The following is a 20,232-nucleotide window of genomic DNA, read 5'->3' as shown; positions in this document are numbered from 1 at the left end:
GTCCGTCATATGCCTGCCTTGGCCACCGCTGTGCTCATTTTCCACGGCAGCCGGACATCAGATACACACAACCACACACAACCACACACACACACACACACACACACACACACACACACACACACACACACACACACACACACACACACACACACACACACACACACACACACACACACACCCAGGGATGTTTCATCAGCTGGATCGCCCTGCTTGATCACGGTAAGAAGAGGAATCTGACATGTTCAGAAGAGCTGTTCCTTAAGAACTTTTAAAATAGCACATCAAGCAAATGCCTTGCCATGGCGAGCGGTAGAGGAAGGCATCAGTTGTAACTTATTGACACGCCCTGATGAGTTGTCTTTGTTATTCACCATCCACTTAGAGTGAAAATGTGCTGTAACACACTATAAGTGAAGTGGAGTTATTTTAACAGCGTGTAAACTCACAGCCTTTCTATGCAGCGAGAAATGTTTTGAGCATATTATTATTTGAAGGTACAGCTTTGATTGTGTTGCTGTTGTGATTAAACATATTATCATTGCCTACACTGTACACTTAGACTTTTTCATTCGCTGGAATTGATTGATTGATTATTTCATGATTTAATTCTAATTTTACTTTGTTATGGTTTGCTCATTTTAGCATATTGTTGGCTGTACCAAATCCTCAGACAAAGTAGGAGTGTTTAAACTTGAACTTGCTTCTCTACTGAAACACTGTTGCCCCACAATTCACACAATTTACAGAGTGATTTGGGGGATTTTAGATATTTGTACACTCTGAAAAGTATTGTCTGTGCTTTTGATACAAAGAGTGAAAGTATGTGACAGCTAAACACCTATGTATTTTGAAGTCAGAACTCAGAAGTTCTACAAAGTAATGATCTTGAAAGCAAATAGTTTGAGACCATGCGTAAAATATGTAGATGGCCAGCTGACATATCAAATCACTTGTGGCTTGTATCTTTACATGCCTGTGATCAGTGCAACCCAAAGGATGACTGGTATACTGCTGAGCCTGCCAACATTGTGGTTCTTGCTTGGGAGTGCAATGCTGAGCTCAGCCGACCATAGAAACCACATGGTGGCAGTATTTACTTTCCTAAAACCCTGTTCCCTCTGCAGCGCTGTCATCTGACCTATATCTCCAAATCAACGGGCAGCAATGGAGGAGATAGAATTTTTAAGTTGGACTCACCCTGTAAGAGCTGGTTAATTATTTATTTATTGGCCTAGGAGAGGAAGTGCACTTGCCTAGTTGAGTGACGTAGCGTAGCCTCTACCATGGGGGTTGGCATGCACAGCCTCGCCGCGAGTCCTCCATAACAAAACAGTGGGAAGAGGAGAGGCGTGCTGAGCTGCAAGAAAGCAGATGGTATTTACGTCTACAGGCAGATTCCAGACTATTCCCAAAGATAGCACCGCCAATAGGGACTGAAAGACAAAAGCAGGCCCACAGACTGTGTAGAGTGTTATTTGAAACCTGACTAGCCTGACAGCAGTCAGTTCAGTGGGTCTACATCATGTCTACATACAGGTAGAGCGAAGCAGCACAGTGGCTTTCACGTCCTGACTGGAGGTGCAGCTGACATTGAGAGAAGACCAATGACCTTGCAGATAAACCGCTGTATCGTTAGATCTCTGCTCTGTTTATTTGTTTGCTAAAAGGCCTATGACACAGTGATAAGGCGATGATATTGTATACTTTGTCTTCATATTATTTAACTATCGTATAAATTGATTTGAATGATATGCCTGCCATTTCAATTCCTTTGTTGTCACACACACATGCTATGCACAATGTTAAAAGCTGTTGAAACAACAGCAGTCAATTGTGTAGGGTTTTAACAGAGGCACATCAAGACACAAGTAAAACAACAACAACAACAACAACTACAACAACAACAACTACAACTACAACAACAACAACAACTACAACAACAAAAAGACAGAAAATTAATATAAAGGGAAGAGATAGAGGGAGGTCATTTTTGAGATAAGAAATGAATCGAGACATTCATATTGAAAGTAAATATATTGGATTCTGATTCTTATATGGCCTGATTTAATGTAGGCTATACTCACAGACGCAAACTTCTACATGTCTAATATCTCATGTGTTTTGCCGTGTGCCATCTATGTAATAAGGCCAGCACAACAAATAGGCTGACAATCCTAATATTCATCTATAAAATATAAATAGCTACTGCAGAGTTTTTAATACCCTAGCTGGTCAGAATATTGGCTTCCATTTTCATGACCAATACATTTTCTCTTAAGCAAGACATGCCCCTGCGGCCCTGCGTCTAGGACAGTGATTCCCAACCAGGGGTACGTGCACCTCTATGGGTACCTGAGCAGCTTGGATTGAGCATTACAATTTATTTCCAAATGATTTTATTTTATTTTATTAAGTAATTAAGTCATTTCATAAGCCCATTGCTAAAATGGTACGCGCAACTAGTTCCCCCCGCTGGCAGGTATCAACTGTTACACTACTCTGTGAAGAGGTCACCATTCATACATGTCCAAATGTGCGCAAAACCAACTAGCTAGCAAACATGGATAAATGGCTCAAATTTAAACTGTCAAATTGTTCATTCATTTAATAATCAGTTGTGTTTGGTACTAACAGTTGAATGAGTCTAAAACACATTTAGGAGAATCATCAACACGCATGAGTGAGGGGGTACTATTGGCATGGCAAAACATCTCAAGGGGTACAAGACAAAAAAGATTGGGAGCCACTGCTCTAGGATGATGTGCACAGGAACAGTGTTTCAGCACAACTTGGATTAGGAAATAGACATCAGCTATTGATTATTTGGAGTTTTTCTCACAGTCTTTAATGGCTCTGCCAAAGCCATTGACCCAGACAACCCTGAAGCCCAATGGTCCATATTACCGCTATTGCTGTATTGCTTTATCATCTACATAAAGGTATAAGCCTGTATGGCTATAGGCCAATGGCTGTTGTCAGGTGAAGACCCTCCAACTTGAATGCTGGTTATTTTCATGTTTTTACTTTGAGGATTAGCCTACATGGTCTCCCATGGGTTTAGAAAATCTGATGACCCTTTGGAAAATGATATCCTTTCAGAATATTATTACATCATCATCTTCTTATTCTATCATCAATCATCAGCAGCAGCAGCAGCAGCATAATAAAATTGAGTAAGTGGTCTCTGTCTTTTGATCAGTAATGATGTCATTGATGATGTCACATCATCAGTGACATAATTAGGCTACTAACCAAAATCATCACAAATCATCACAGACAGAAAGACAGACAGAGCCCACTTACTCAATTTTACATAATCATCATCACATCACATCACATCAGTGATGTCACTCGAGCACTCCATGATGTGATCAGTGATGGTCACTCGAGCAATTGTGATGTCATCGGTGAGCGATGTCATCAGTGATGCGAAGTTCGGCAAATGTGCACTGCGCATGCCAAGAGAGCAAGTGAGGCCACGCAGCAGCAGCCGAGCTGCGAAGGAGAAAAAAAAATCTGCCCACGGGGGGCACTACAACGATATTTTGTTTTTTTGGCCTTCACACTCACAGAGCCATTGTGACATCATCAGCATCCCTTCCCTGCTTCCCACTGATGACGTCACTGATGATGTCATCAGTGATGTCACTCAAGGAATTGTGATGTAATTAGTGAGTGACGTTATCAGTAATTGATGTCATCAGTGACAGTGATGATGTCAACAGTGATGCCACTCAAGCAAGTTCGCCTAACCATATAGGCTACTACTTCATGCTATTTTATACTTGTGATAATTGTAGCCTAGCCTACCCTTCATGGTAAAAATAATAATAAAAATCCATTAGGCTAAGAAATACCCATAGCTGTCAGTTTTCAGGCTGATGATTGACGAGGGATCGATCGATACATCATGACATGTCTCTGCCCAGTCGTGCCCTTCATGTCGACAGTGAGCGACTGGGCTGCGCGATCCGTTCCACACGCTGCTCCGGTCATCTGGTCATTTCACGCGGCTTATTGGGCTCGACGGTAAATCATCAGCGAGAGGGACGGTCCATGATACCAGGACCTCCCCTCCCTCCCGTCCGTTACCATGACAACAGCCGTGGTGCGTGCGGAGCTGAGACAGGTGTGTGTGGGGTTTGCGCATCACTCGTGAGATCGTTTGTCAGGATGGGAGCTGCGAGAAGAACACCTACGCCATCCCGCCATAGTTTCCCACGAATTCTGCAGTTTTCCTTTTTCAAATACGGAATTTAATCTGCACTGGGAATCTATCGACCGCCGCAATCATGGTGCACCACTCGGGGTCTATCCAGTCCTTCAAGCAGCAAAAAGGTTGGTGGCGAATCTGTTATGTTACTTGCGCGCGGAGAAATATTTATTTTGAATTGGATGCTGACTTTTTTCCTCTCGTTGATAGTTTGGAAATTGTGATTTGGAATGAGCGCACTCCCAACTGTGACGCAGAGTTGGTCTTGCGGTCTACTCTCCTGGAAGGAGTCTATTTCTAGACTTATGCGCTTTGCTTTGATAATATAACTGTTGTATTAGGCTACATTGTATTGCCTGCCCTAAGCCATGGCTACATTGCCCTAAGATCCAACTGTACCCTAAATCCTCTCTTAAATATTTGGCTCAATATGAAATGGCTATAAGGCTAGTAACAATGAACTGTATAATGCATATTGAGCAAAGGATGTTTCGACATCTCCTCAGCATCACGAACTTGCAGTGATATGAATTTTAAAACAAGATACTGTATACGCTAATCCAAATCGACATATCTGGAGGCAGTAATATTATTATAGATTGTATAATCTCTCGAAAGTCACCCAAACGTCCAGAGCCAGGTTAGAATTCCATTATCAGATTTCTAACTGCCATATAAAATAGCCTATGTGATAAAGGTTAAGTGGTTTCTCTGTGTCCCCAAGGTGTGAGGGATTGCTCCACTCTGGCTTTTTGACTGTGAAAGTAATGAAATGGTTCTGTCATGCCATCAATCAGAAAACAAGTCCCCACCCTTCAATTGAGTTAATTGAGGTTCATCTTGGTGTCCATTTGGCATCCCGCATTTTCTTGTGATGTCTCTTAATTCTTTTTAAGGCTGTTTTCATACAAACCTCTATCAAACTAATGTTATATTCATGCCACCTTCTGCTCCTGCACACTAGCCTACATTGGATGCACCATATCCCTTTCTCAGAGACATCAAGTCATCCATCAGCGTCTTGCCTTTCAGACACATTTTATTGCTTTGGTGGAGTATTGATTTTAGAGCCTAAGGAGAGCTCTTTATAGCGCATTAGTGCTACTTTAAGGCTCTCTGTTAATTATTCATGTGCCAGCTGTCTAAACTCTGCAAGTTTCTGTTATCATGCTGCCATGTACTCATAAACTGTGCATAATGACCTGTGTGGGTTTTTCCACCTGGCTGAGGAGATGAGAGGGTTTATCCCCTGGCTTGTGATGAGAGGGTGCTGAGCTGAGCTGGGGAGGAGGGATGAGAGCAACTTGATCGCATGACCAAGTTATGACCTGCTCAAGAGCCTGTTTGATCAGCTGACCAAGTTATGACCTGCTCAAGAGCCTGTTTGATCAGCTGTTGCAGACGTGGCTATGTTTGGTTTTAGGCAATTTAAGTATCAAAACTAAACAGGTGGAATTTAACAGAAAAAAAATGCATAAAACAACAGAAATCAGAATATGGCCATGGGCATTAACAGACAGGGTCTATTAGCTGCACCATGCATCCATACAGGTTCTACTAGCTCCACCATGCATCCATACAGGTTCTACTAGCTCCACCATGCATCCATACAGGTTCTACTAGCTCCACCATGCATCCATACAGGGTATATTAGCTCCACCATGCATCCATACAGGGTATATTAGCTCCACCATGCATCCATACAGGGTCTATTAGCTCCACCGTGCATCCATACAGGGTATATTAGCTCCACCATGCATCCATACAGGGTATATTAGCTCCACCATGCATCCATACAGGGTCTATTAGCTCCACCATGCATCCATACAGGGTACATTAGCTCCACCATGCATCCATACAGGGTATATTAGCTCCACCATGCATCCATACAGGGTATATTAGCTCCACCATGCATCCATACAGGGTATATTAGCTCCACCATGCATCCATACAGGGTATATTAGCTCCACCATGCATCCATACAGGGTATATTAGCTCCACCATGCATCCATACAGGGTCTATTAGCTCCACCATGCATCCATACAGGGTCTACTAGCTCCACCATGCATCCATACAGGTTCTACTAGCTCCACCATGCATCCATACAGGGTCTACTAGCTCCACCATGCATCCATACAGGGTCTATTAGCTCCACCATGCATCCATACAGGGTATATTAGCTCCACCATGCATCCATACAGGGTATATTAGCTCCACCATGCATCCATATAGGGTCTATTAGCTCCACCATGCATCCATACAGGGTATATTAGCTCCACCATGCATCCATACAGGGTATATTAGCTCCACCATGCATCCATACAGGGTATATTAGCTCCACCATGCATCCATACAGGGTATATTAGCTCCACCATGCATCCATACAGGGTATATTAGCTCCACCATGCATCCATATAGGGTCTATTAGCTCCACCATGCATCCATACAGGGTATATTAGCTCCACCATGCATCCATACAGGGTATATTAGCTCCACCATGCATCCATACAGGGTATATTAGCTCCACCATGCATCCATACAGGGTCTATTAGCTCCACCATGCATCCATACAGGGTATATTAGCTCCACCATGCATCCATACAGGGTATATTAGCTCCACCATGCATCCATATAGGGTCTATTAGCTCCACCATGCATCCATACAGGGTATATTAGCTCCACCATGCATCCATACAGGGTATATTAGCTCCACCATGCATCCATATAGGGTCTATTAGCTCCACCATGCATCCATACAGGGTATATTAGCTCCACCATGCATCCATATAGGGTCTATTAGCTCCACCATGCATCCATACAGGGTATATTAGCTCCACCATGCATCCATACAGGGTATATTAGCTCCACCATGCATCCATACAGGGTATATTAGCTCCACCATGCATCCATATAGGGTCTATTAGCTCCACCATGCATCCATACAGGGTCTACTAGCTCCACCATGCATCCATACAGGGTATATTAGCTCCACCATGCATCCATACAGGGTCTATTAGCTCCACCATGCATCCATACAGGGTCTATTAGCTCCACCATGCATCCATACAGGGTCTATTAGCTCCACCATGCATCCATACAGGGTATATTAGCTCCACCATGCATCCATACAGGGTCTATTAGCTCCACCATGCATCCATACAGGGTCTATTAGCTCCACCATGCATCCATATAGGGTCTATTAGCTCCACCATGCATCCATACAGGGTCTATTAGCTCCACCATGCATCCATACAGGGTATATTAGCTCCACCATGCATCCATACAGGGTCTATTAGCTCCACCATGCATCCATACAGGGTCTACTAGCTCCACCATGCATCCATACAGGGTCTATTAGCTCCACCATGCATCCATACAGGTTCTACTAGCTCCACCATGCATCCATACAGGTTCTACTAGCTCCACCATGCATCCATACAGGTTCTACTAGCTCCACCATGCATCCATACAGGGTCTATTAGCTCCACCATGCATCCATACAGGTTCTACTAGCTCCACCATGCATCCATACAGGTTACTAGCTCCACCATGCATCCATACAGGTTCTACTAGCTCCACCATGCATCCATACAGGGTCTACTAGCTCCACCATGCATCCATACAAGTCAAGTCAAGTCAAGTCAAATTTATTTATATAGCACCTTTCATACACAAAGGCAATTCAAGGTGCTTTACAAAAAACTAATTGAAAAAACAAGCAGCAAAGCAATGCATATATAAAAAACACAGCCGACAGTTTTAGTTAGAATATATACTCAAATTAACAAACATGAAACATTATTTCTGTTTTAAATAAGTTACAAGGCATTCTTCAGTCTTATTTTTGGTTGTTTGTTTGTTACATGTTGTGGGAATTTCAAAAATGCATACAGGGTATATTAGCTGCGCCGTGCATCCATACAGGTTACTAGCTCCACCATGCATCCATACAGGTTCTACTAGCTCCACCATGCATCCATACAGGGTCTACTAGCTCCACCATGCATCCATACAGGGTCTACTAGCTCCACCATGCATCCATACAGGGTCTATTAGCTCCACCATGCATCCATACAGGTTCTATTAGCTCCACCATGCATCCATACAGGGTCTATTAGCTCCACCATGCATCCATACAGGGTCTATTAGCTCCACCATGCATCCATACAGGGTCTACTAGCTCCACCATGCATCCATACAGGGTCTATTAGCTCCACCATGCATCCATACAGGGTCTATTAGCTCCACCATGCATCCATACAGGGTCTACTAGCTCCACCATGCATCCATACAGGTTCTACTAGCTCCACCATGCATCCATACAGGTTCTACTAGCTCCACCATGCATCCATACAGGTTCTACTAGCTCCACCATGCATCCATACAGGTTCTACTAGCTCCACCATGCATCCATACAGGTTCTACTAGCTCCACCATGCATCCATACAGGTTCTATTAGCTCCACCATGCATCCATACAGGTTCTATTAGCTCCACCATGCATCCATACAGGTTCTACTAGCTCCACCATGCATCCATACAGGTTCTATTAGCTCCACCATACAGGGTCTATTAGCTCCACCATGCATCCATACAGGTTCTACTAGCTGCACCATGCATCCATACAGGTTCTACTAGCTCCACCATGCATCCATACAGGTTCTATTAGCTCCACCATGCATCCATACAGGGTCTATTAGCTGCACCATGCATACAGGGTCGGGCATGGGCTTGTTTGCACTTTGACCTTCTAGACTCTAGAGGAATGGTTTATCATTTAAATTCACTTTGTTTTTGCTTTTAATATATTTTGGATTGTATAAATTGTATTCCATTCCATGCAGCAATTATTTCTTTCCATACTTGTATTTTGAAGAGAATACTAACATGTAATACCAGATATACCTGATACAACTTACAAAGAGCTATGATATTTCTACTAATAACTTAACAAATCACATTGTGCTGCAAAGTAGAATTAGCAAAACAAAGCAAAGCATTAGCAAATCCTGCACATCTGGCTTCACAAGGCCTGAAACATAGGAACAAAATAGCAAATGTGTTTTATATTTATATATATATAATATATATATATAAGGTGAAGAGAGGATTCCCATGTGCACAGCCAGTAGTATAGATATATATATATACATACAGATCCTTTCCAAAAAAATTGAATATCATGGAAAAGTTAGTTTTTTTCCATAATTCCTTTCAAAAAGTGAAACTTTCATAGATTATAGATTCATTACACACAAAGTTAAATATTTCTAGCCTTTATTTGTTTCATTTTTCATAATTTTGGCCTACATCTCCAGAAAACCCCCAAAACAGTATTTCAAGAAATTGGAATAGTGTGAAGAAAATCAGCAGTTACTTCTCAGTTATGACTCCAGCCTCAGTCCACTCCCTCTGAATCTCCGCACATTTTTTAAATCATCTTTGCTTGACAATCTGCTGAAGAACAGTGACTTCAGTGACTGCCAAGTCCCCCATTAAACTGAAGACTAAAGGGCGTCTGTTGGCTCATCAAGGTCCACTCAGCAAAATTCAGAAACCATATTGGACGTCTTCAAACTTCAATTTAGAAATTAGTTTTTAGCTATGCCATAAAATAATATGTACAGAATTTGCTAATCATTTTGAGTGCCATCTAGAGTTCAAAACAGCTTTGTCTGTAGAGACTTGTGCTCCTGTGCATCTGGAGGGAAAGCTGGGATCATTTATTGCTTTAAAGGAAATCAATGAAATCGTTAACATGATTGCCAAATCCACTGCAAGCAAATATAAGGTGGTTGAAAGTGGACTTATGTGATTATCTCAAGAGTTACACTTAAAAGCCTTGCTGCAGACCTGAAGACAAGAAGCTTTTTGCTTGAGACAAGACTACAGAGAATTATAAAAGTCAATAAGGGATTAATGTGCAGTGAATAAGGCACAAATAGCTTTCTCCAAGTGTGGAAGGAATATAATGACTTCATTTTAGAGAAACTAAATTGATAGAGACAAGACAGCTATTTATGGGCCCCATTAAAATCCACATTACCAGCTTGACAGATTTCATGTTGCCAATATTTGTGTACATTTTAAATCTTCAGTTAGGTGGACGGATCATATAACAACAACCTTAGATTTTCTTGAAGAAAGTTGTTAATGTTGTTGACACATCAAACACTTTGCGAAACAATAGTCAAGATGATCAAAACTCAAATGTAATCTGTTTTACAGACAAATACTGATACAATGTGGTGGAGCCGTGTCCTTGCCTGAACTCACATTATTGAGCACTCAGGAAAGCAGCAATACAGTCCACTTCTAGTTTATGAAGAATCAATATCAGGCAATTATCCTGCTCAGCTTTCTAATGGAAATAGGGTGTCATTGACCAGAGCAACAAAGAAACAACAAAACAAAGAAAATAAACTTTAGAAATAGCCTAAAAGTGAGAAACACAAAGCAGAACGTAGCACACAACACTCATCCATGCCTTCATAACCTCTAGACTAAAGTATTTTAAGTCCTGTAGCCTACCCCTCAAACATCAACCTGTACCTCTGGAGGCTACTACAGATTTCTTTGCTGTACCGCAGACATAGCTGCGTGTACTCCAGGGGGTACACGTACCCTGCACTTTGGGAATAAATGCTCCTTCCACTGTCCTCCAAAAACTACAATACGTTCAGAACGCAGCTGCCCGGTCAGTTGCACACCCACTCCCGCTCCAGAGCACACATCACACCACACTAGGGTTGGCACCATGGACGATGGCATCGACCATCGTCGTTGGGCCGACCCCCATCGACCTCTGACCTTTCTACATCCGACCATCGTGATTATCTGTTCGAATAAAAATTTGGCAGATTTAATAATAAAAAAGGCTCAACTCCACTCAACCGCAACACACGGGGGGGGGGGGACGCACGGGCGGCATTAAACAAGTGGCAAAGCGTACCTTATCCCCAGTTCAGCGAAGCGGTAAAGCGGAGAGGAAGAGAAGATAAGCAGAAGTCTTCAACTGTGAATTCAACTCGCCTGTTCCCAGGAACTCTCTCCATTACATACTGTGTAGGCTGTCTGCTGCTGTGTTTCTATCTCTCCTTAACGTAACCTAATGTTAGGTTCAAAACTGAGCCCACACAAATCTAACGTTAGCCGCCAGTAATTCTGCCCCTTTTCTGCCAGCTAGTTAAATTAAACACACACACGTTGTTGGTCACGATCTGTAACGTTAACGTTTGATTATTTTGCGCCTTTCAATATTGCTGGTAGTGATAGCCTACTGTTTGAGTCGCCTGGCTCTGTGCTGTAGTAGTAGCCCATCCAAGCCCGCTGGTCTCTCATGACATGTAGAGCTCAGCTGTCCTGTTGTAAACGTGAACGTACATTGCAGTGGCGCAGCCAAACGGCACCGCATGGACTTCATAAATCATTAATTAACCCCACCCCCCCGTCAACGACGATGCCATCGTCCATCGCAATGTTTCACTGTGGAACCATCGCGATGGTTATTTAGGTGACATCGCACAACCCTACACCACACCCATCCTCCAACACCTTCACTCGCTCCCAATACAGCACAAATCCATTTCAAGAGCCTCCTCATCACATACAAATTGATTGATTGATTGATTGATTGAAGTGTTTATTTCGAATATGAAAGCAAAATAATAAATAAAAGCCATTTCAGAAACAAAGAAAAATAGAATATATACATATTCGAAAAGGAGTGGGAAGAAGTAAAACTTATTAACTCCCACCCCTTCTCCATAAATAATAAATAATAACAAGCTTCCTGGTCTAACCCTGTCTATATACTACTGTGTAATATTTACTAGTAATTCTGTTTCAGAATATATAATAATATGAAAATATAAATATAATATATACACATCATACAATAACATGTATACATATATACATATTAATATACACACACATTCATATATTTATCTAAATATATGACTACAATACTCATTATATACGCATATTTACACACTCACACATATGGAAAAGCAACAAGAAAATAACCCCCAAAAAATAAAAATAAAAATAAAATAACCAGTACCCTTATAACAAAGCTCTCAATAATCTCGCCCCCTCATACCTGACAGACCGTCTCCATCGCCACTCCCCCACTCGCCACCTCAGATCAGCTGATGCTAACCTTCTGACCCCCGTCACCAGGACCGAGCACTGCACCTTGGGGGACAGAGCCTTTGCCATTCCTGCCCCGACCCTCTGGAATTGCCTCCCTCCAAACATCCGAAACTCAGACTCACTCCCTTCAAAACCAACTCAAAACCCACCTTTAAAAAAAACTACAATACCTGACTACCACTGCCTCTCACACCCGTCTTCTTCTACCATCCTCTTTGTTCTCTTTCACTTTGTAACTTTTGTATTTTGTATTTTCTGTATTTGTTTATGTAAAAAGTCTTTGACTTCTTAGAAAAGTGCTATATCAGTTCTATCAATTGTTATTATTCAATCCTATAACAAGAATGCAAAGTCTCTGTGTGTGAGTGAGCAGAAATTGTGTTCAGCCACAGCTATGCCATTTTACATGCGATCACGCTGAATATATCAGGAAGTGTAAAGAGTACCTCTGCGGGTGACCTAACAGAGCCAGATTTTTAAATGAGGTAATTAGGGCTGACTAAATCGGCAAAAATGGCTAATTAGTGGCCAAACAACACACAGGTTCAGCACCATGGAGAGCTCCATGTGGAGGAGTGCACCTGAGCAGAGTTGGAATCAGTCAGGAAGTGGACTATGAAAACCCTCTCGGGAGAGAGAGGGGAGGCTGCATGCCAACTCTCTGAGCAAGGTCTGCGTAGATTAATGGCAGGACCTGCGATGCTGATACACTGCACGGGTATTCCACAGTTATTAAAAGGTTTGAAAATTGTTATAACAATAATTTAGCATTTTACATTGTCGTGTGTGTGTGTGTGTGTGTGTGTGTGTGTTCATGTTGGAAAGACGCCTACACCTTTGGTTGGACAATCATAAGCAGGCTACCTGTCCTCTTATGCAAGCAGACGTACACTCTGGTTTTATAGATGAAGACATCAATTTGGAGACAGATTTGGGGAGCGCACTGGATATTACAAATATTATATAATGGCAGGTAGAGAAATTGTTACAATAGAAAATGTCCAAACAAACTGGGTTCTTTGTTTGCAGCATATAGATTGGCAGTGATAGCGTTTAAGATCTCATAGTCTTTAATAGTGAGTAGAAGTCCTTTTGTTGCTATATCCAGGCAGCAGTTCTGCTGCACCAAGGATTATTTTGGTTTGCAATTCGATCACATCTAACACACAGCTCTTGGTGGCTGGAGCACATGAGCACTAAAACATTCTCCTCTGAACTTGATATTTGAAATTGTTCACTGAAGAGAGTTGATAGCCTGGTTGTGAACACATGGACATAGAGGGTTGATAGATGGTACGGTGGCTCAGTGGTTAGCACTGTTGCCTCACAGCAAGAAGGTCCCGGGTTCAAACCCCGGTTCGTCCCAGGTCCTTTCTGTGTGGAGTTTGCATGTTCTCCCTGTGTTCGTGTGGGTTTTCTCCGGGTGCTCCGGTTTCCTCCCACCATCAAAGACATGTATGTTAGGGTTAATACTCCTGTCAGTGCCCCTGACCAAGGCAATGGCAAAAGAACTGGAGTTGGTCACCGGGCGCTGCACTGTGGCTGCCCACTGCTCCTAGTTCTAGGAAGGTTCCTAGTAGAGGATGGGTCAAATGCAGAGGATGAATTTCCCCATGGGGATAAATAAATGATAACTTAACTTATAGCCTGGTTGTGAACACATGGACATAGAGGGTTGATAGCCTGGTTGTGAACACATGGACACAGAAGGTTGATAGCCTGGTTGTGAACACATGGACACAGAAGGTTGATAGCCTGGTTGTGAACACATGGACATAGAGGGTTGATAGCCTGGTTGTGAACACATGGACATAGAGGGTTGATAGCCTGGTTGTGAACACATGGACATAGAGGGTTGATAGCCTGGTTGTGAACACATGGACACAGAAGGTTGATAGCCTGGTTGTGAACACATGGACATAGAGGGTTGATAGCCTGGTTGTGAACACATGGACACAGAAGGTTGATAGCCTGGTTGTGAACACATGGACACAGAAGGTTGATAGCCTGGTTGTGAACACATGGACATAGAGGGTTGATAGCCTGGTTGTGAACACATGGACACAGAAGGTTGATAGCCTGGTTGTGAACACATGGACACAGAAGGTTGATAGCCTGGTTGTGAACACATGGACATAGAGGGTTGATAGCCTGGTTGTGAACACATGGACATAGAGGGTTGATAGCCTGGTTGTGAACACATGGACATAGAGGGTTGATAGCCTGGTTGTGAACACATGGACACAGAAGGTTGATAGCCTGGTTGTGAACACATGGACATAGAGGGTTGATAGCCTGGTTGTGAACACATGGACACAGAAGGTTGATAGCCTGGTTGTGAACACATGGACACAGAAGGTTGATAGCCTGGTTGTGAACACATGGACATAGAGGGTTGATAGCCTGGTTGTGAACACATGGACACAGAAGGTTGATAGCCTGGTTGTGAACACATGGACACAGAAGGTTGATAGCCTGGTTGTGAACACATGGACATAGAGGGTTGATAGCCTGGTTGTGAACACATGGACACAGAAGGTTGATAGCCTGGTTGTGAACACATGGACATAGAGGGTTGATAGCCTGGTTGTGAACACATGGACACAGCAGCGGCTTTGCAGAAAATCCTGTGACGTGGTAGACATCACAAGCAATCAGAGGGTATCAGAAGATAGTGTGGCGTAAAAGGATCAGGGAGATATAGAGAGGGGGGATATTACATCTGCTCCAATGATGCAACATGGAGGTTGTGGCAGCAGGATTAATAGGACCGTGAACCCTATAAATGGCGGTAAAACGTGCCATCTGCTCTGAGGTGTGTTGTTGACGGTCACGCTGCTCGGCTGGGCTGCATGTGACAGACAGACAGGGGACGCCAGACAACAATGTCTGCTCACTGAGGAACAAGCTTGAGTTTAGATCATCAGGGCTTTTCAAAGTCTGACCCTGTTGGCCTCCCCTCGGCCCTCGGACAAAGCCTTGATCTCCTTTTGATAACAAATGTAACAAGGTAATATCTTTTCACTTCCTTTCACTGAGCCTCCGTTGAAACCGTTTGGAGCTCCGCTGGTGGAGGCCTGCCTCCCACTTTGAAAACCTCTGGTTTAGATTGTTTTCAAATCTTACATAGCGATGCTGTCTTGATCCCCTCTAGTAGTTAAAACTGGATTTAGTTGGCTCTTATGCTGTGCTATATCAGTACTATGATTTTACTATTAGTTTTCTTATTGAAAGACTATGTGTATTTTGTCATACCTGACAGTTTCGACTGCTGCTTCCTGCAGTCTTCCTCAGAGACGTCACGTGATGTTGTTGTTGTTGTTGTTGTGAAACTGTCAGGTATGACAAAATACACATAGTCTTTCAATAAGAAAACTAATAGTTAATAATAGATAGACGAAATTAACTTGTTTGGATTAGTACTATGATTTTGTTTTACTTTTTGTTTTTAATTAGTTGCCTCAGTTTAGAATTACACATAATTCCGTTTCAAGTCAATAAGCCAATTTATACGAAATTAACTCGCTTGTCTTTCAATCAATCATTTGTATAAGTCAATAATCTAATATGTCTACAGTAAGTCAATAGTACAATCACCACAAGGAATGAAGGACAGGACTCATTTGTATTTGATGGGATACATCATTACTGTTGAAGGTCAGCGCCTAATGTTTTCACAGCCTGGGTAACTCGATTGCACACCAAACTGGCAATCAAGGACATGTACTTATCTCCCAAAACATTCTAAAACTCTCTCCATCGAGTATTTTAGGAAATACTTGATTCTCCCTTGTTAAAAAAAAAAAAAAAAAAATCAATTCACCTTTACTTTTGGATAGGGGAGAGCACTGGAGCACACGGATCATCTTAAGAAGTCTTTATTTGGTACATAGATCAATAGACGTTTCTACAGCACAGTGTCTTCCTAACCTCTATGCTCTATCCATCCTTGTATTTAAAGGTACAGGCGTGAAGTTACAGTATTAGTGCTGCAATACTGTAGGTATGATAACGATACTGGGAGGGTTATCAGCTGGTACTGGCCCTGAAGTACTAGGACTTGGTGAAGAAGACCTTAGATACTGATGTTATTTAATGATCCTGAAATTGTATGTATCATTATTGGTGCACCTCTAGTTAGCTAGCTACGTACAGTACCACCCAACATTACATGAGTTGAATATTCAATGGCTCATAGTGTCAGGATCGGTGTTGGACATGTGGATCTATTCGCGGGTAGTTGAGGGCCACGGGAAACTTGGTAGGTCTTGAGAAGCTGGGGTGTTGTGGAACTTGATGGCTGGGGCTGCACAGTTCGAGGTTTGGGAACGGTCGCAGAGATTGCAGAAGTTGCTGGTTGCAGAAGTTGCAGGTTGCAGACGTTGCAGAGATTGGTATGATCCTTGATGTGAAATTATGAATCACTGGCGAGAGCCTGCAGGAACAGGCCCTTATAGATGTGAATATGACATCACCTGTGTTATGACATCACCAGCGAAAGGCATGAAAGACGCCTATGAATCATGACATCATCAGTGATCGATGACATCATAGTAGGAATGACGACGTCAAAGTAGGAATGATGACGTCATCCTAACAGTACCCTCCCCTCAACGGACGTCACCTGGCGTCCAATGAGGCCATCAAGGATGGCATCTGGGAGACAAGAAATCCGTAGGTTCTGGTGGAGGTGCTCTTCCGCAGGTGGTTAGACGCAGGTGGTTAGGCGCAGGTGGTTAGGCCCCAAAGGGGGTGTAGGAGAGTGAGGTGCTCTTCAGCAGGTGGTTAGATGCAGGTGGTCAGACCCCAAAGGGGGTGTAGGACAGTGGAGGTGCTCCCCCCTAATACAGGATATCGAAGCCATAGATGGACCGATACGTAGACAGAACTTCTACCGGGTCCAGTGGATCCTCTGGGGCCGGCCATCCCCCGGGGCACGATCCAAACACGGGAGGCTGGGGACCATCAAAAGGGTCAAATGCCGCCGTCTCCGAAGGCAGAGCCACAGGGGGATCTGACTCAGCGAGGCCTGCCCTCCCGACCTGTAGTTTGGGGAGGTCACCCACCGTCTCCTCCTTTAAACGCCTCTTATTTCTTCTTGCTCTTGACCGAGGGCTGGCGACACTACGGGGACCTTCCAGCATCAAGCTGGAACCTACGTGTGGGTCAACAACTGAAATTGGCTGCTCCTGGGGTACGGGTTCAGACTCGGCGAGGGGAAGGTCCACAGGTTGTGCCTCAGGTACGGGTTCAGACTCGGCGAGGGGCAGGTCCATAGGTTGTGCCTCAGGGCCAGCAGACTCGGAGGCCCCCTGCGGGGGGACGGAGCCGATCTGCAGGCAGCGATTGAACTTCCCCATGAGACGATCGACAGTCCTCTCCAACTCCCTAACCCTCTTGGCGACACACTGCCACTCCTGGGTCCTGCAGGGAACGCTACCCAACCGTACAGATTTCTTGGCTGGACACGTAGAGTCTTGACCCACTGAGAGTACCACGGGCCGGCGAGCGGTGGGACCACTTACTGGACGCCGGGAGCAGGAGGAGAGGTAATGTCCGGCTCGACCACAGTACATGCAGCTCCGGGTGTCCAAACGGCGCTGCCTCTCCTCTGGTGTGATGCGAACCCTGCCGGTCAGATCACGGTACAGATGGCTGCTGGGACTCAAATGTGGCTGCCCCTGCTCTGGGATGACGCGAACTCCCCCCCAGAATATGCCCTTAGCAGCTGGAGGCGGCCGAGAGGCAGAGCTAGAAGCAACGGCCGCAGTAGCGAGGGGGGGGGTAGCAGGTCTGGAAACCTCCGGGACGACAGTGCCCTCGGAAGCTGGGGCAGGAGGAGCGGAAGTCTGCAGAATGACACCCTCAGGAGGGTTTAGTCCGTCGAGACGATCTAGCCGTTTTACCAGGAGGGCGTACCGATCCTCGGCCTTGGAAGCCAGGGCCAGGTGGGCCTTGTTTGCTTCTTCCTGTCTGTCGAGTAGTTCCTGAAACTGGAGCATTTGCTGCCGATGTGTCTCCGTGAGTATTAATTTTAGTATTTGAGTGGAGATATCCAGCTGACCGCCTGGTGGGTCAGCAGAAGCGGCCGGCCGGGTAACTGGCCTCTCGGGGGCTTCCTCCTTGATTGGGGTACCTGCTAAGTCCATCTCAGAGTGGTTCACGCTCTGAAACTCATACATATCTAGCCGGTTCGCCAGGAGGGCAACCTCAGGAGGGTTTAGTCCGTCGAGACGATCTAGCCGTTTTGCCAGGAGGGCAAAACGGCTCTCCTCCTGAGAAGTCTGAACTTTCTGGGCGTCCCGCCGGCGTGACAACATGGTAACCATGGTTTGTAAGGTCTCCTCGGTGACAAGGCCCTTCGTTGGTTCGCCTGGTGGGTCACCTGAAGCGGCCGGCGGGAAAACTGGCGTCTCAGGGTCTTCCTCCTTGATTGGGGGGAGAAATTTGCCCGCTAAATCCATTTCTGAGTGATTCATACTGTCAGGATCGGTGTTGGACATGTGGATCTATTCGCGGGTAGTTGAGGGCCACGGGAAACTTGGTAGGTCTTGAGAAGCTGGGGTGTTGTGGAACTTGATGGCTGGGGCTGCACAGTTCGAGGTTTGGGAACGGTCGCAGAGATTGCAGAAGTTGCTGGTTGCAGAAGTTGCAGGTTGCAGACGTTGCAGAGATTGGTATGATCCTTGATGTGAAATTATGAATCACTGGCGAGAGCCTGCAGGAACAGGCCCTTATAGATGTGAATATGACATCACCTGTGTTATTATCTGTGTTATTATTTATTATTATTATTATTATTATTATTTATTACCTGTGTTATGACATCACCAGCGAAAGGCATGAAAGACGCCTATGAATCATGACATCATCAGTGATCGATGACATCATAGTAGGAATGACGACGTCAAAGTAGGAATGATGACGTCATCCTAACACATAGTGATACCATTCTAAACACTCTCTGTGAACTCTGTGGTGTCTGTGTTTTCTTTCATATGGTGCCAGGCTGAGGATGAAACAGGCTAATTGCTTAGAGAACATTTCTGTCGAAGAGGCTCCAGGCCTCGCCTCAGTCCTGCCTCAGGCCTCGCCACAGTCCTGCCTCCACGTGATACGTTTATGAAGGTGCCACAGCAGCTTTTTGGACGTGTGTGTGTGTGTGTGTGTGTGTGTGTGTATGTGTGTGTCGGACTGCATAATCGAGCACGTCGGGCAAATGCCCGGTGGCCTGGCCTGGCCTGGCCTGCAAAAAAAAAAAAAAAAAAAACGTTTGTTTTTTGGTGCCCGCAGTCAGGCCACTCACTGAACAGCAGGCCAGGCGCCGCCTACTGGTTTACTAGTGGTTTTATTACTTTATTCAGGGTTAAAGTGGGTGCATCAAATCTGGCTTCAAACGGCCCAAATTGGGCTTCAAACGGCCCAAATAGACCCTTCTCACGGGGGCCATTTTGTGTCGAAAAGGCAGGGTAAACACGGGTGCAAGCAAAACACTAATGAGGGTTTCCAACTTCCATTATTGGAAGTTGGAAACCCTCATTAGTGTGTTGCGTGCACCTGTGTTTATTCTGCATTTTCGGCACAAAATGGCCCCCGTGAAAAGGGTCTATTGGGCTTCAGACGGCCCAGATTTTTCGGCACGCATCGGCCCGTATCGGCCTGGCCTGCTTGGTATCTAATGCCCGGCCTGAATTATGATCCCAGTCTGCCCCTGTGTGTGTGTGTGTGTGTGTGTGTGTGTGTGTGTGTGTGTGTGTGTGTGTGTGTGTGTGTGTGTGTGTGTGTGTGTGTGTGTGTGTGTGTGTGTGTGTGTGTGTGTGTGTGTGTGTGTGTGTGTGTGTGTGTGTGTGTGTGTGTTT

General features: G+C 44.5%; 1 protein-coding gene across 2 annotated transcripts in view; it reads left to right on the top strand.

Annotated features, from left to right (window-relative positions):
* Window positions 1–4,295: 4,295 nt before the first annotated feature.
* The window catches only part of ano3 (anoctamin 3), a gene marked incomplete at both ends in the record, with an annotated part of 52,415 nt that continues 36,478 nt past the window's right edge, over window positions 4,296–20,232 (top strand). For both annotated transcript variants that reach the window (XM_083654578.1, XM_083654579.1), the window contains one exon: window positions 4,296–4,341. In XM_083654578.1, the coding sequence (XP_083510704.1) occupies window positions 4,296–4,341 (46 nt within the window). The remainder of the gene's footprint in view (window positions 4,342–20,232) is intronic.

This window comes from Poromitra crassiceps (assembly GCF_964638095.1).
Source record: "Poromitra crassiceps genome assembly, chromosome: 18".
NCBI lineage: Eukaryota > Metazoa > Chordata > Actinopteri > Beryciformes > Melamphaidae > Poromitra > Poromitra crassiceps.
Note: the sequence above shows the minus strand (reverse complement) of the source record. Positions and strands in the feature narration are given on the sequence as shown.